The sequence below is a fragment of the Amia ocellicauda genome, chromosome 16 (genome assembly GCF_036373705.1).
Source record: "Amia ocellicauda isolate fAmiCal2 chromosome 16, fAmiCal2.hap1, whole genome shotgun sequence".
Classification (NCBI taxonomy): Eukaryota; Metazoa; Chordata; class Actinopteri; order Amiiformes; family Amiidae; genus Amia; species Amia ocellicauda.
Genome location: NC_089865.1, coordinates 3400105 through 3418259, shown reverse-complemented (window position 1 = coordinate 3418259; position 18155 = coordinate 3400105). Strand labels below are relative to the sequence as shown.

General features: G+C 39.0%; 3 protein-coding genes across 4 annotated transcripts; all 3 read left to right on the top strand.

Moving 5' to 3' along the window:
* The first annotated feature begins 2896 nt into the window (after nt 1-2896).
* On the top strand, nt 2897-4195 carry LOC136711484 (gamma-crystallin M2-like). The gene is made up of 3 exons (XM_066687785.1): nt 2897-2958; nt 3386-3628; nt 3859-4195. The coding sequence occupies exons 1-3, from the start codon at nt 2917-2919 to the stop codon at nt 4132-4134; spliced, it is 561 nt and encodes a 186-aa protein (XP_066543882.1). The 5' UTR covers nt 2897-2916; the 3' UTR covers nt 4135-4195.
* A 2860-nt stretch (nt 4196-7055) lies between these two features.
* On the top strand, nt 7056-7981 carry LOC136711355 (gamma-crystallin M2-like). The gene is made up of 3 exons (XM_066687561.1): nt 7056-7083; nt 7167-7409; nt 7647-7981. The coding sequence occupies exons 1-3, from the start codon at nt 7075-7077 to the stop codon at nt 7920-7922; spliced, it is 528 nt and encodes a 175-aa protein (XP_066543658.1). The 5' UTR covers nt 7056-7074; the 3' UTR covers nt 7923-7981.
* An 8399-nt stretch (nt 7982-16380) lies between these two features.
* Nucleotides 16381-17325, top strand: LOC136711354 (gamma-crystallin M2-like). 2 transcript variants are annotated; one of them, XM_066687560.1, is made up of 3 exons: nt 16381-16401; nt 16500-16742; nt 16988-17325. In XM_066687560.1, exons 1-3 carry the CDS (start codon nt 16393-16395, stop codon nt 17261-17263), a joined length of 528 nt encoding a protein of 175 aa, XP_066543657.1. In that variant the 5' UTR covers nt 16381-16392; the 3' UTR covers nt 17264-17325. The 2 variants fall into 2 exon arrangements, with proteins under 2 accessions (XP_066543657.1, XP_066543656.1); XM_066687559.1 differs by lacking the exon at nt 16381-16401 and having other exon boundaries at nt 16461-16742.
* Nucleotides 17326-18155: the final 830 nt, after the last annotated feature.

The following is an 18155-nucleotide window of genomic DNA, read 5'->3' as shown; positions in this document are numbered from 1 at the left end:
CTCTCTCTCTGAAACGATGACAAGGCTTCATGAATATATTTTTGCACATTACATTTAGAATAAGGCTGTCATAGAAATATCTAGTATTAAAATTAGACAGATCATCAAATGTCCACATAAAGAAGAAATAGTGTTTTAATCAGTTCAATTTAACTGTAACATAGTAACATAGGAATGCTCTTTGATTAGATTAAATTTTGTTATCCATTATTAAACCTGTTCTTGATTTTAGGGAATGCGTTTAAAAATATGAACTATTTAAAACATGTAATTACATGATTATTGACATGCTATTACGACGTTATTGTGCAAGGTCACAGTTTTAAAAGTTATAAACTGATCAAACCTAGTGTTTAATCAAAAATAGATCACGAATGCATTTAAAAGTGGTGTGATTTTATGGAGGGATATCACTGTAAAAAAAAAATGGTATCCGTAAAAACATTTTATACTTATAATTACAAATACCAATCAAAAATACAAATACAAATACAAATCAAAAATATGTGTACAACCATAGACAGGAGGGAGATTTCTGTCAAAAAGATTTGTATGCATACAAAATTATTTGTACTTACTTTATAAGTAAAAATCTAAATTACAAATTGCGTGAAATCACTGTCAAAAATATGTCACAAAGGTCACAGGCAGAGACTGGGGATTTATCAGTGCATCCGTTCAGCTGAAGGGCTGTGCAAATGCTCATGCTAAATGCTGATGCTAATGCTTTTTAATTTTTTTCTCTTTCTCTTAATAAGTCAATGGATATCTCGTCAAAATGCCAATGCTATATGCGTATTATAAAACAACACTATAATACTGTGCATGTGCCGGACTCACAAACTGAACATTCCACCAAGTCTTCTGAAATATTTCTCACGTGGAAACCTTGCAAACATTTTGAAGAAACTTTAAGGAAAATACACACACAAACAAATAATTTTAAATTTGATGTATAAGATCATGCTGACTGCAAAATGCCTTTATTTGTATTTTACAATCAACATAATCAGTGTAATAATCTTCATGCATCCAATTAAAAACTACTTTGTGTGTGTAGGCTGCTCAAGTTTTTATATTATTCCTTATTTTTTTATCTTTAAGTTTGTACAAAATGTTTGGAAGGCTTACCAGATTATCAAAAGAAGAAACCGGGACATAATGAAAAAATATTTAATTACATCTCATAAAAATACGTTATTTAAAAAAAAAAATGTAGAAGTTAATTTCAAGATATCTGCTGCCTTTCCTTTATTTTGTGAGTAACACGTCTACAAAAATGACATCTGTATGACCTCTCCTGTATCCCAATAAACATTGACAATAAATAAAATATCCCAGATATTTTCCATTATTATTTCTCTGCTGGATAATTAAATACAAAATTCCATTTTTAAAAGTGCCTGTTTCTGTTGCTCAAATCTGTCATGTGTAGCCATGTTAGCATGTCAGTATGAAATACACAGTTGTAGCCTATGTAGCTAACTGATTGTACCTTACATGGCAGAACTCATTCTTAAGACAGCTAATACATTTATAGTATTATGGATATGCCTTACAACACTCTGGGATCCATCACCTCCTCAAACTGTTTTTCACAAATTCAGTGTTAGCTTGTTTTAAGGATAACCTCCACATAAGCTTAATAAATTACAATAAGCAATAAGTGTCTGCTACATAATCACACATATGTAACATCATGTGGCAACAACTTTTATTTTGTATGGGATTGCTTTAATAAAAAATAAATAAAACTTTGTCTTGACCCTGTTGTCAAAGGATCAGGTAGTGGTTGTATTAATCGCTATTTTTTCTAGGTAAATGTAAGGAACACCTGCCCATCATTTGTCAAATTTGCGTTGTTTCACAGGCAGCTGTGTTTTGTTTATGTTGTCATCCAGAAAACTATCAATAGTAGGATCACCGTATTACATGAAGTTACCGGTAATTAGGATTTACCAATATAATTATAATGTTTGCTTCTTCATGTGATCGATCACATAAAAACATGCCTTAAGTATTTTTAAGGTTCTAAGACTTGAACCAAAGTGCCCCCTCACATTAATAATGTTTAATTAAAACAATTATTTACAATTATTTTAAGGTATATATTAACTACTGGTTCAAGGAACTTAGTGGTCATCTTGAAACTATACTTTTATGATTTTAGATTTGATTATAAATAGTTTATAAATTGACATTAGTAATTCTTAAATTAAAAGTGTTCCAGATAATGCATATTTGTTATTATAAAGACTATATATACAATATATATTCATGTTTATAAAAAAAAACATTAATTTAAATATTTTAATAATCATTAATTCCAGTTTTATGGCCTGACTGGATATAAAACCTAATGTAGAATTTGCCAAAAGTAAATGTTCGTTATTTCAGTATCCTAGTTGTCTGTGTGATTTTATAAATCAAACATATGTTAGTTTGTAGATCTTCACAATACAAACAGCTTTTCCAAACAAATAAAATATGCTTTTCGTGTAGATTTAATCCACGTCAACTGTTTATTACTGAAGAACAATCTTTCTTTTCTTACTACTTTTATAATGACACATAAACCAGTTCTATCAGTTTCACTGCTCTCCTGTTGTTTTGCATTGACTGGACCTAGATTGATCTTTATTGTATATGCAGAATGGAGGCCTTCTCTGTTTTATATTAAAACTGCATGTAGTGCAGAGGATTAGATTTTTCTGTTTTTCTATGCGTCCAAGGAGAACAATATATAAGTGACCGAATGACCTCACAGACAAACACACCAGTAAATAATAACCCTTTGGAGTCCACTGTGACAAAAGGTGCAGCTCTCGTGCGTGCTGATGAGTCAGGACTTTCACACAAAGGGGGGAACATACACTTTGGGTTTTAACTTCAGTATAAAATCAGCAGTGGGACAGAATGAGTCACAGTGCATCTCTCAGCTGGGTCACCATGGGGAAGGTAAGTGGAGACCATTGGTTCATTCTGCTCAGCATCAGCCTGGTGATCATTTGAATTGGTTTAGTAGAGTAGCTACAGTACTGTGATGCACTTTTCATTGCAAACAGATCATTTTGCACTGAAGATTCCCAAAAAAGAACAAATAGCTCTAATACCACAGGATAAACCATTTTAAAGTGATTAACTATAAGTATGTATGCACATCACTCTTTGGTAAATTACACAAAATACATGTTTAGTGAAAACAAAAAACAGGATCTTACTAATTAGATTCAGGCTCATCCTATGCAGCACGCAATTTTAACATGCCAGCTTACACGAACTATGTCAATGAGCATAGCTGATTATCAATTGCTGATTTCAATGTTGTCTTAAAAAATATGAATCCTAATTTGACTGTAATCTAAATTAATGTATTAATTTCCAGATAATTTTCTACGAGGACAGGAACTTCCAGGGCCGCTCCTATGAGTGCAGCTCTGACTGCGCCGACCTGCACTCCTACTTCAGCCGCTGCAACTCCATCCGAGTGGAGAGCGGCTGCTGGATGGCGTACGAGCGTCCCAACTACATGGGCTACCAGTACTTCATGAGGAGGGGCGAGTATCCCGACTACCAGCGCTGGATGGGCTTCAATGACTGCATCAGGTCCTGCCGCCTGATCCCCCAGGTACGATTTATTAGTGCTGTAGTGTTTGAATGGGATGCTGTAACATTTTCACAGGGATTCCTGGATTACAATCGATATTGGATATTGATATTGTAACATCTTTATAACATAATGCATTTGAGAGGGCAAAGTAAGTTTTCAGGGTGCTAATGATGAAGTACAGTTGGTGATGTAAACTGTCGTCAGCTATTTTTTTATTAAAAATACCAAAAACACGTCATATTTTACAGCACCGAGGATCCTACAGAATGAAGATCTACGAGAGGGAAAACTTCGGAGGGCAGACGATGGAGTTCACCGATGACTGCGAGTCTGTGCAGGATCGTTTCCGCTTCTCTGACATTCACTCCTGCAACGTGATGGATGGCTACTGGATCATGTACGAGCAGCCCAACTACAGAGGCCGGCAGTACTTCATGAGGCCCGGAGAGTACCGGAGATACAGCGACTGGGGAGGCATGAGCCCCAGGATCGGCTCCTTCAGACGCATCATGGAGTCCTGCTAAAATATACAGCAATGGTTTCTAAACGTATGAGTGCACAATAAATAGTAAAATACAAGTCCAATACATCTGTTTGGTTTTTCATTTTTAACATAAATGTTGTGAGTCATGTAGTTTGTAGTTCCACTCAAAATCTACTCCAGAAATCACATCAAAAATAATAACATCTTGCATATATATGGTTCCAAAAGTACTTTTCAGTAAATGGCACGCACCTCCCATCTGGGTGATGCACTGCAACCAACTGTAGGCTGACTAGGTGAGATTGAGAGAATTTAGCTAGGACACCTGGGTTAGCACTAGTGACTCTGCCATACTCTACACTACCCAATTATTTTTAAATTATCCAAGAAGTATTATTTTACTTCATTTCTTAATCATAAAAAGATACAGGCCCCATGAAACATAACCACACACTATCTTCATTTCTGTGTCTCTTTCTCTAGGCCATGTCTTCTTCACCGTCAGCACACATGTTGCTCTCTAGTACACACAATGGTCCAAAATGAAATTCAAAATGTACATTTCTCATGTTACTCAAACTACATGTCAAAGAAAAGCCCACAATCCTAATGCACAGAGTTTTGGCTGTCTTGTCATTCCCTCGAAACCTGGCAGATCATTGAGGCCGCCCGTGTCAGTGGACCTGGGGGGGGTTCACAAATAGAGTTTGTCTCCCTACTGGGGCAGTGTGGATCTGATACTCTGAGGTTTGCCTGAGACAGTGGTGTGAAGCCAAGCAGGGGGTCTGACAGCACATGCCACAACGATACAGCTACACTACAACGTTTGATACAATCTGACTTTCACCATTACCATTCAGCAAGACAGCAATGATCTCTGTTCATTACTAATAGGACATATCTATGCTCTCTGCTTCATCATATGTTATGGGATTCTATGTTGTTTGTCTCTGTGTGTCTCTTCTCATCCATATGACGGCAAAACCATTGTGCAGACCGCACAGGCTTCCACAAAAACGTAAAGAAAAAATAAATGTTTTTATAATATGACAGGAATACATTTAACTTCAAAAGTAAATGGTTTGGAATGCAAGTTGAGTTCTTTGAAAAATGAGCCAGAAACAACCTTTTTCCTTTTTAATGCCATCGCTGTGGAAACTGAAAAAATACCTCTCCAGTAAAGATAAATAAATTCAAAATAATATATATATATAATATTTTTAAAATAAATATATACTAAATACATGTCTAATGAGCTAACAATTATCTAACTTTGTCACAACTACAATTAACATTAAAGACACAAAACATCCTCAGTAGTGTTTGCTGCAGAGTGAACAAGTATATTATGAGTTTGCACTGAAATTAAGGATAACAGGACTGGTTAATGTACTCTTCTGTACTTCTTTGGCACCAATCACATGCTACAGGAAATAACTTTTTTAGCTCTGCGGTTACCCAACCTTGAATCTCATTGACATCTTACTCCCATTTGACATTTCTGCTGTGTCAGCAAGATCATATTAAAAATTATGATTTCTGAAGAAAACAAACCAAAACATATATATGAAGAAAGAGACAAGGGTGTTACAATGCATTTTTCTATCATAATGAATATTAAGGACTTTCGGGAGAAGAGCAGAGCTTTGAGACGGACATTCCAGGGGTTGCAGGATATTTCCAAACACTGGTATCATATCTATATGTATATATGTATGTATACTACACACATGTATATATTTCTGCTTTACACACATTTGTATATTTTCTTTGTGAGTTTGGTGCTGATCGGGGGGGCGGTCTGTGACTGCTGGGGACGGGCCATGGAGTGAGCTTTCCCTTTCCTTCTCTACCAGCTCTGTCCCTCTACATACATTTTGGGCAGAAGTGACCCTCTGATATTGACACCTAAAATTCTAGTCTAATAAAGTTTTGTGCCCTTAAGGAAATATATGAACTGTCCCCTTTGTTTTCAATTAATCTCATGCTTGGTCATTTTTGTATGTAACAGTTATGAAATTAATTTAGTACACTACAGTCTGAAGTGTTAAATAGGGTTTCCACAACTTATGACAGCAAACCTTAACTAGAAGGGTAGGAGAATGGGATAGTCCGAGTAAGTTATAAATTATAGGGATCAAACATAATCTTTATGTGTCAGATGTTATCCTTGAATTTTTTCCTATCCATATGAATACAAACTTGCAAGTTAATTATAAATCACATGTGAGAAATCAGCCAATCACAAAGCAGCATTTAAAAAACATTACTATGCCTCTCATCTTGTGTAAAAATGTCATCCCAGATATATCCGTTTTTAAAATTTCTTGTCACCAGTGATGTTTCAGGACATTTAAATGCTTGTGGTTCACAGGCTTTACATTTGTTTTTAATAGTTTTGTTATGTTTAACTATCATGACAGCATGAAAACAAAACACAGGTCAGCTACTGTAGGTCATTTACAGCAGAATCTGGACCTAAACATTTTTGGAAGGGGGTTGTTAGTTAAAGTTAATAAAAAATAAAAGTTTTAACTGTAAATATATTTGTATGTCTAATCCTTACATGTGTGATTTATCATAAGTAAACTGATAAAGTGAATTATCATGTCTCTTATTGTATTTCATGCAGTTTGTGCAGCTAGACCAAACCACATCTCTTATACAATTAGAGACAATATTCACATGACCTGTTAACTTATATTATAAACTACATAATTATTAGAACTCATGGAACAAAAGGAGAATTTTCTTTATTTAAATGAAGACAACAGTAATGCACAGTTTCATACCTATTAAAATACACAATAGAACGTTACACTAAAGAAAAAAGAACAATAGGACAGCTGTAGTTACACTAACAAAACAGTGATGCTGACTTAACAGAAATGCACAGTATTCATACGTTCTCCATGCTGGGTATATAAAGGGGCAGGATGGGGCTTCATAGGCAGTATCAACACACAGAAGTATCACCATCATGGGCAAGGTACGGGGACTCTGTGTAACCAATGCAATTCTAAGCGTAGTAAATCGTAAAGGGCAAATTGTAACGTTCTCATTTTTTTCCAGATCATCTTCTACGAGGACAGGAACTTCCAGGGCCGCTCCTATGAGTGCAGCAGCGATGGCGCTGACCTGCACTCCTACTTCAGCCGTTGCAACTCCATCCGAGTGGAGAGCGGCTGCTGGATGGTGTACGAGCGCCCCAACTACATGGGCTACCAGTACTTCATGAAGAGGGGCGAGTATCCCGACTACCAGCGCTGGATGGGCTTCAATGACTGCATCAGGTCCTGCCGCATGATCCCCCAGGTACGATTTATTAGTGCTGTAGTGTTTGAAATGGGATGCTTTACAAACTTTCCATAGATTCCAAGGAATTCACTTATTATACATTAATTCAGCTTTCCAATTAAATGTACTGTTCATTATACTTTGGAGATGGTAAACAACAATTTAAGTCATTGGAGGGCAATGAAGCTTTCAGTTTGCAAATTATGTTCAGTACCATTGGTGATGCCAAAAAACACCATATTTTATATTTTACAGCATAGAGGATCCTACAGAATGAGGATCTACGAGAGAGAAAACTTTGGAGGTCAGATGATGGAGTACACCGATGACTGCGAGTCTGTGCAGGATCGTTTCCGCTTCTCTGACATTCACTCCTGCAACGTGATGGACGGCTACTGGGTCATGTACGAGCAGCCCAACTACAGAGGCCGGCAGTACTTCATGAGGCCCGGAGAGTACCGGAGATACAGCGACTGGGGAGGCATGAGCCCCAGGATCGGCTCCTTCAGACGCATTGTAGATATTTGTTAATCAAAATTAATATGAATCCTTAAAACCTGTTCCTTAAAAATAAAAATATTAATATCAAATCAATGTCTCAATTCTGTTTTTAATGATTTCCCAAGTATTACACATGTATAATCATTGTACTCATAAACTCATAGCTGGCTAACTTTCAGGAGAACTTGACAGAAGTCTGTCCTTTTCCATTACTCAAAGCACGCTTAACATCCAGCTGAGTAAGTATTCATGGTAAACCTGATCTGTGCATAAAAGATTTTGAATCATCAAATATATCTTTACTTCCCAACCACACAACGCTATTGGACATGTCCGGCAAAAAATCACATATCAACTGACATTATGCAGGCAAACTAGATACGGTTTTCTGGTGCTTGTCAATCAAAGATTATTATTTCGGTGGAGCTCTGTAATTGAAACGGGTCAGGTTACACAATTTTCTATTTTTGTGCCTGTTAGAACTATGCATATTCATTGGAAATAAGCTGTTTCCGCTGCTGATGTAGGAGTGAGGAGGTTCTAAATTAGTATTTCACAGAGGTTTTCACAAAAGAAAAAAGATAACATGCCACAGGTAAACAATCAGTCCAGTCAAACTCTAAGAGAGATCAGGATAAATGATGAGGAGGTACTAAGGGGACCAACAGAATGAAAAACTAAGAAATCACCTGGGCCAGATGGTATATTTCCAACAGTACTTAAAGAAATTAGGGACATTATTTATAGGCCACTAACTCAAATATTCTAAATGACACTTAGATCAGGAGATGTGCCAACTGACTGGAAGACAGTAAATGTCATACCAATCCACAAGAAAGGGGACAAAACTGAGCCAGGAAATTACAGACCAATCAGTTTCACCTGCATCACCTGAAAAAATTATTAGACAGAAACTACAGGAGCATCTTAATAAAAACCATATTCTTGGAAATAGTCAACATGGGTTTAGACGAGGCAGATCATGTCTTACTAATTTATTAGAGTTTTTTGAACATGCAACTGCAGCTGAAAACATATGATATGATATACTTAGATTTTCAGAAAGCTTTTGATAAGGTTCCACACCAAATTGGAAGCTGTAGGCATTCAGGGTGGATTATGAACTGGTTGATGTATAGGAAACAGAGGGCGTCGATTAGAGGAGTCGCTTCTAACTGGAGTGAGGTTGTTAGTGGAGTTCCACAGGGATCAGTACTAGGGCCTGTGCTTTTGTAATCTCTATTAATGATCTGGACGATAGTTAGCAAACTTTTCAAATTTGAAGATGATACTAAAATAGGTGGCCCAGCAGATACAATCTCGGCAGCACAGGCTATTCAAAGGGACTTTGATAATATTCAGTTGTGGGCCGACACCTGGCAGATGAAATTCAAGTGCAAGGTATTACATGCAGGTAACAGAAATGTCCACTATAATTACACTATGGGAGGAGTAGAACTGGAAGAAGTAACGCATGAGAAAGACCTAGGAATTTATGTGGACTCATCACTTTCACCATCCATACAATGTGGGGGGGAGTGTCACGGGTGGGGCATGACGGGCAATTCACCACTTTATTGATTTATTATTTCCTTGTAATTCACTTATTACTTAGATGTATGCACTTGTTTTTCTCTTAATCATGGTTGTTTGTTTCTTCTATTTCCTGAAGTGTGTTTGTTTCCACTTCCTTATTGTTGCATTTCTTTTTGTCATATTATTGGTTTATTGGTTTCTGGATTTTTTAATTGTTTTTATTGCCAAGCGCACGACGCCAGCCACATTCGCACCTGGACTCACCTGCATGTTTCTCCCTTAATTACCTCCACCTGCACCCCTGCCCTTGTGTTTAGTATTTAAGCCCAGAGACTGGGACATTCAGGAGCAAGCAACCTACTGAGACGGACACCGCACGCACTGAGCGCAGAGTGTGTGTTCATTCTTAAAGCACAGTGCTGGAGAGAGAGAGTGGGCGATAGGAGACAGCAGGAGACGGGGAGAACGGCAAAGAACTCCCGAAGAGGGATTACAAACAATTATAAAGACGAAATCCCTGGGAAAGTGGACGGAGATAAAAAGGGAAGGACCCTTAACCGGTGGAGTCAACAGAGAGACTGCGAATCGCTAAGTATCCCATTCTTTGTTTTTGGGAAGTATTGTAGTAAAGAGAGCATATACACTCACCTAAAGGATTATTAGGAACACCTGTTCAATTTCTCATTAATGCAATTATCTAACCAACCAATCACATGGCAGTTGCTTCAATGCATTTAGGGGTGTGGTCCTGGTCAAGACAATCTCCTGAACTCCAAACTGAATGTCTGAATGGGAAAGAAAGGTGATTTAAGCAATTTTGAGCGTGGCATGGTTGTTGGTGCCAGACGGGCCGGTCTGAGTATTTCACAATCTGCTCAGTTACTGGGATTTTCACGCACAACCATTTCTAGGGTTTACAAAGAATGGTGTGAAAAGGGAAAAACATCCAGTATGCGGCAGTCCTGTGGGCGAAAATGCCTTGTTGATGCTAGAGGTCAGAGGAGAATGGGCCGACTGATTCAAGCTGATAGAAGAGCAACTTTGACTGAAATAACCACTCGTTACAACCGAGGTATGCTGCAAAGCATTTGTGAAGCCACAACACGTACAACCTTGAGGCGGATGGGCTACAACAGCAGAAGACCCCACCGGGTACCACTCATCTCCACTACAAATAGGAAAAAGAGGCTACAATTTGCACAAGCTCACCAAAATTGGACAGTTGAAGACTGGAAAAATGTTGCCTGGTCTGATGAGTCTCGATTTCTGTTGAGACATTCAGATGGTAGAGTCAGAATTTGGCATAAACAGAATGAGAACATGGATCCATCATGCCTTGTTACCACTGTGCAGGCTGGTGGTGGTGGTGTAATGGTGTGGGGGATGTTTTCTTGGCACACTTTAGGCCCCTTAGTGCCAATTGGGCATCGTTTAAATGCCACGGCCTACCTGAGCATTGTTTCTGACCATGTCCATCCCTTTATGACCACCATGTACCCATCCTCTGATGGCTACTTCCAGCAGGATAATGCACCATGTCACAAAGGTCGAATCATTTCAAATTGGTTTCTTGAACATGACAATGAGTTCACTGTACTAAACTGGCCCCCACAGTCACCAGATCTCAACCCAATAGAGCATCTTTGGGATGTGGTGGAACGGGAGCTTCGTGCCCTGGATGTGCATCCCACAAATCTCCATCAACTGCAAGATGCTATCCTATCAATATGGGCCAACATTTCTAAAGAATGCTTTCAGCACCTTGTTGAATCAATGCCACGTAGAATTAAGGCAGTTCTGAAGGTGAAAGGGGGTCAAACACAGTATTAGTATGGTGTTCCTAATAATCCTTTAGGTGAGTGTATATAAATAGAAGATGTTGTGCTGGAAGAGAGAGACAGTGAAATCCCAATCAGAGGAAGGGAGACGTGCCAGTGAAAGATTGCTTTTATATACTCTATTGGGTATAATAGTTTCATGATTGCTGCTACATCTAATATTATTTCAGACTAGGTAAAATAAGGTTTTATTATTCTTAGACAGTTCTTTTATTTTCTTTGTTTATTTGGGCAGGTTTTTTTTTTTACTAGTTTTATGGGCCTGTTTTATTAAAGGCATTTTAGAGTAGGTTTTATATTTTTAGTAAATGTTTAATATTCCCTGTTTATTTTGTGTTTCTGCTGGTGTACAGTCTTCATGCCCTGTCCTAGCTGTGTCCTAAATAAATACATTTGTCATTTGGAACTTACCTTCTGTGTGGTGGTGTTCTGGGGTCCAGTCAAGCCTGCCCGGGGAGAGAATTGGAGTGGGTACATGAGGTCCTCTCTCAAGATCAAAGGAGGTGGCGTGGTCGCGCAGTGTGTTGCCCCTAACGAACCACTAGGTGGTGACTGTAATAAAAAAGGCAAACAAAATGACAGGGTATATTGTTAAAAGTGTAGAATTTAGAACAAGGGAAGAAATGTTAAGACTGGTATACTGTGTACAGTTCTGGGCACCACACTTAAAAAAAGGTATCGCTGCAGTTCAGATGCAAGCAACCAGACGTATTCCAGGTCTGAAGGGAATGTCCTACTGAGAGACTGAGAGACCTGAATTTTTCACCTTGGAACAGAGGAGACTACGTGGGGACTTGATCCAAGACTTCAAAATCATGAAAGACTTTTCCAGATCTGCTGGGACACATGGACACATATAGAAATTGGGCTTCAAGGCTTTCAAGGCAGAAAACAGGAGACACTTCTTCGCACAGAGAGTTGTTACAATCTGAACAAACTCCCCAGCGATTTGTGGTTGAATCCGACAATTTGGGAACATTCAAAAATAGACTGGACATGATCCTTGGATCACTTAGTTATTAATGGACAACAACGAGCACGATGGGTCAAATGGCCTCCTCTTGTTTTTAAACTCTTATGTTTCTAGTTGAATGCAAGTCTCCTGTTGTGATTCATCAATAACATCTCCATAAATTAGTTTGAGGTCCTTGTTTATGTACAGGTGCACTAGCCCATTCAATCTTTCTTCATTCATAGTGGAGAGCAAATATGTTTTGAGTAGTTTTAGCACACTGAATAATTGCTCCCCTGTCATAGTTGCAGAAGTCCACAAAAGAGTTTCCAGAACTGGATAGGCACCAAATTTCACTGCGAACATATCAACTGGCTGGCATGTCCAATGTGCCTTCTAGTGCATCATAAATGCAGGTTCCATGAAGACCTTTGACAATAGTTGTTTAACTCAGAAACTTTTAGATTTCTGAAAAATATTTACTTAATTGCTCAGTGGAGCATTGCTGCTACCCCTTCCTTTCAGTTTTAGTTTTTCCTTTTTTTCAAACAGAATGAAAAAAATGCCATAAAATATTGTTTTCCTCATATACAGCAAAGAAAATCACCACTGAAGATGCACTGCATGTTAATTTTCTTAACTCCAATTCGTAATTCACCACCCGCAAATCTCAAAGTCTCAATCTGATGCTTTATGGATGACAGTTCACAAACAATTATAGTTTCCGCTCCAGTTTCACGTTCAGTATTGAAGCTGGATACCAGTCAAATTGGGGTAAAGAGTGGAGATGGTTTACCCAATCAGAAAGAAAATACCCTGCCTCAGAACTCAGGGATAGCCTTGGGCGTGATTGAAAGTGTAACGGGGCTCATATGGTATATGAGCACATTACAAGTGACGTAACCCTCAGAAACAATCACTACAGTGTTAAGCATCACAACAAGTCACTGACTCCCTTAATTGTGCTCGGGCGGCCTCCCTCTCCTCAGTCCTCATCCTCCCTAACCTCTCTGTAGCATTTGACAGCATCGATCACTCCATCCTCCTCTCCTGCCTCGCTGACCTTGGAATCTCTGGTACTGCTCTAGCCTGGTTCTCCTCCTACCTCAACAACCAGACCTAGGTTCCTCATCCACACCTCAACCTCTCCTCAAAGGTGTACCCCAAGGCTCTGTCCTAGGCCCCCTCTCTGAGGAGCACTCATTTATTTAAAAAAAAATTGCTATGACCCCGATGGGGGGGGGGGAGGGGGGCAGCATAGCACTGTGGCACCCCCCTAAATATGTCACTGGTTGCTAATATTGGAAAAGCTGCTGCTACAAGGTTAGCAATTTAATGAATAGGTAATCCTATCATTATAGTTTTATAGACTACATCATTATGCAGAGATCCTCAACGTCTTTGGTGCTGTGAACTACAGTCAGATCAGAATCAAGGCACCTCAGGACCAAATGAAGCAGATTTTGTAAATGGGAAATAATTTTGCATTATTAATGTACAGGTGCTTTTCATGTTATCACTTACAGTGATGGAAAAAAGTATTTGATCCCCTGCTGATTTTGTACATTTGCCCACTGACAAAGAAATGATCAGTCTATAATTTTAATGGTAGGTGTATTTTAACAGTGAGAGACAGAATAACAACAAAAAAATCCAGAAAAAATGCATTTCAAAAAAGTTATAAATTGATTTGCATGTTAATGAGGGAAATAAGTATTTGACCCCCTCGACTTAGTACTTGGTGGCAAAACCCTTGTTGGCAATCACAGAGGTCAGACGTTTCTTGTAGTTGGCCACCAGGTTTGCACACATCTCAGGAGGGATTTTGTCCCACTCCTCTTTGCAGATCCTCTCCAAGTCATTAAGGTTTCGAGGCTGACGTTTGGCAACTCGAACCTTCAGCTCCCTCCACAGATTGTCTATGGGATTAAGGTCTGGAGACTGGCTAGACCACTCCAGGACCTTAATGTGCTTCTTCTTGAGCCCCTCCTTTGTTGCCTTGGCTGTGTGTTTTGGGTCATTGTCATGCTGGAATACCCATCCACGACCCATTTTGAATACCCTGGCTGAGGGAAGGAGGTTCTCACCCAAGATTTGACGGTACATGGCCCCGTCCATCGTCCCTTTGATGCGGTGCAGTTGTCCTGTCCCCTTAGCAGAAAAACACCCCCAAAGTATAATGTTTCCACCTCCATGTTTGACGGTGGGGATGGTGTTCTTGGGGTCATTCCTCCTCCTCCAAACACGGCGAGTTGAGTTGATGCCAAAGAACTCGATTTTGGTCTCATCTGACCACAACACTTTCACCCAATTCTCCTCTGAATCACTCAGATGTTCATTGGCAAACTTCAGACAGGCCTGTTCATGTGCTTTCTTGAGCAGGGGGACCTTGCAGGTGCTGCAGGATTTCAGTCCTTCACGGCGTAGTGTGTTACCAGTTGTTTTCTTGGTGACTGTGGTCCCAGCTGCCTTGAGATCATTAACAAGATCCTCCCGTGTAGTTCTGGGCTAATTCCTCACCGTTCTCATGATCATTGAAACTCCACGAGGTGAGATCTTGCATGGAGCCCCAGACCGAGGGAGACTGACAGTTATTTTGTGTTTCTTCCATTTGCGAATAATCACACCAACTGTTGTCACCTTCTCACCAAGCTGCTTGGCGATGGTCTTGTAGCCCATTCCAGCCTTGTGTAGGTCTACAATCTTGTCCCTGACATCCTTGGACAGCTCTTTGGTCTTGGCCATTGTGGAGAGTTTGGAATCTGATTGATTGATTGCTTCTGTGGACAGGTGTCTTTTATACAGGTAATGAGCTGAGATTAGGAGCACTCCCTTTAAGCCAGAAATCTTGCTGATTGATAGGGTATCAAATACTTATTTCCCTCATTAACATGCAAATCAATTTATAACTTTTATGAAATGCGTTTTTCTGGATTTTTTTTATTGTTATTCTGTCTCTCACTGTTAAAATACACCTACCATTAAAATTATAGACTGATCGTTTCTTTGTCAGTGGGCAAACGTCTACAAAATCAGCAGGGGATCAAATACTTTTTTCCTTCACTGTACATGAAGATCTACAATTCAGCAGCTGATGAGTTAACTGAATCATGTGTAGATTTTTATGGGCCTAGCTTGGAAAGTTGGTGTCGGTTAGGTTTGGAGTTCTAGCTGTAGCTTGCTCTTAAAATGGGTCAGTTAACCTACTGATGTAATGCAACGGGAATGGTAAAATGTCCCGCCTTTCTCTACTGTAATGTAGTGTCATAGTTCAGAATAGGGGTTCTCCATTTTATGTACAGTATTTACTAATTATGTGCCATATCTGTATAAACTGAAAACTTGCATGTTTGTGAGAAAGAATCACAGTAATCATGGACATTTTGAGCAATGTTCATATCACATTGAACTTTGGTGTATGCAATCAAACACATACTGCAGTTACACTTAAATATCAGCAACAAGCATGGGCCTATACATTATGAAGCTGAAAGGATACAAAGATCCACTAGCAAAGGACACACACACACACACAAGTGTCATTCAAAGTATTTATTTTTTCAATTAGTGTTCTTCATCCAAAGCTTTTCCACTCAGCTAAACTGTTTGGATACTTTTCCTAAATATAAACAATCAAACTGTTGAGAGTTTGATAACATATAGTCATTTTTCATAAATATGTAGTTGGAAAACATTGTCTAGTATTTAAAACACTATTCACATCACTGATGGATCTGTATATTCATTATATATTATATATATATATATATAATAGATAGTCACATAGGTGTCTGAGTACTTTAGCTTGGTAACAGACACCTGGTGCTCTATGTAAAGGATTACAAATTTAAACAGATATATTGTTGTGGTACAGCACACTAAGGGAAAACCTGAATGCTCAGTATAAATTCACGAAGACAATATCTATTGAGAATGTTCTTTTTATTTAAGGGAAGACCACTGTTAAGTTCTGCTCAGTGTAGTACCTATTGAGATATTCAATAGGACAGTATACTGAAGAGAAGGGAACAAAGGGCAAAGGCCACACAAAAAAAACAGTGATGCTGACCTAACAGAAATGGCCAGAATTCATGATGTTCATGCTAGCCATGCTAGCTATATAAAGGGCTAGAATGGTGCATTACAGACAGGATCTGCACACAGAACCATCACCATGGGAAAGGTTCTTGTTTCGTTTTTTTCATTAATTCAGTCATTCTTAGAGAGGTAGATGAAAATATATAAATTCTTAACAATATGACTCTCCCTGTTTCTTTACAGATCATCTTTTACGAGGACAGGAACTTCCAGGGCCGCTCCTATGAGTGCAGCAGTGATGGCGCCGACCTGCACTCCTACTTCAGCCGCTGCAACTCCATCCGAGTGGAGAGCGGCTGCTGGATGGCGTACGAGCGTCCCAACTACATGGGCTACCAGTACTTCATGAGGAGGGGCGAGTATCCCGACTACCAGCGCTGGATGGGCTTCAGTGACTGCATCAGGTCCTGCCGCATGATCCCCCAGGTACAATTCATTAGTGCTGTAGTGTTTGAAAGGGGATGCTTTACAAACATTTTACTGAGATTCCAGGAATTCACTTGTTATACATTAATTCAGCTTTCCAATTAAATGTACTGTTCATTATACTTTGGAGATGGTAAACAATCATTTAAGTCATTGGAGGGAGTTTTCAGTTTGTAAATGATGTTCAGTACTATTAGTGATGTCAATTGTTTAAAATATTAAATATTGCAGTTTTTTTTTTACAGTACCAAGGATCCTACAGAATGAGGATCTACGAGAGAGAAAACTTTGGAGGCCAGATGATGGAGTACACCAATGACTGCGAGTCTGTGCAGGATCGTTTCCGCTTCTCTGACATTCACTCCTGCAACGTGATGGACGGCTACTGGATCATGTACGAGCAGCCCAACTACAGAGGCCGGCAGTACTTCATGAGGCCCGGAGAGTACCGGAGATACAGCGACTGGGGAGGCATGAGCTCCAAGATCGGCTCCTTCAGACGCATCACAGACATGTGTTAATCTGAATTCATGTAATTGTGTAGAACCTTATATACAAATAAAGCTTTTCACACCAATACCAATTATGTAATATCTGCTCTTTTATAGTGAACTGCGTGTTTGTCAGGCTCCATTCTACCTCGTGCAATAGTATCATCAACTCTTAGGTGCCTTGATAAAGGCATCAGTTAAATATAAATAAATATTACAATAATAAATAAAGACAACAAAAGGATGACATCTTGACTTGACCTATGTTAAACTGCATACTGTGCTTCACTTAGGACAATAATTTCTGTGAAAGAAATTTGGTTGCCATTTCTAACATCATGAAGGAAGTTCCCAGAGAGATTTGGTAGTAAGGGGCAATTTTTGATTGGTTCAGGAACTTGGCCCCTGTTGCAGGGAGATGGTTTCTAGTGATGCGGGAAACTAAGCTTTCCGAAGCATTGAACCATTTGAAGCTATTGTACCAAGAAAAGGTTAACTGCTTTGAAGCATTCGATACATGCTGTCCATAGTGACATCTGCCTGTAAATACATGGTATTGTGACTGAATCAAGTGATTTGAAAGGCAACAGTCCTCGAGACTTCAGCGAGGCAATATACATATGAACACATCGTCATCGTTGATCTGTAGTTCAATAAAGGTTATGTGAAAATAATGTGTGGACGTGTACATATCCGTGAATATGCAGTCATAAATCTTGCTTTGTCACCAAGGTATAAGTAATATTATGTAATAGTTTAGCTCTGTGATCAATATAGAGACTGAATGTTGAATTTATAGTAGGCAGTCATATTTACATAATGATTGAAAAATGGGCAAGCGTAAGGATCTGAGCGACTTTGACAAGAGCCAAATTGTGATGGCTAGACGTCTGGGTCAGAGCATCTCTTCAAAATACTGCAG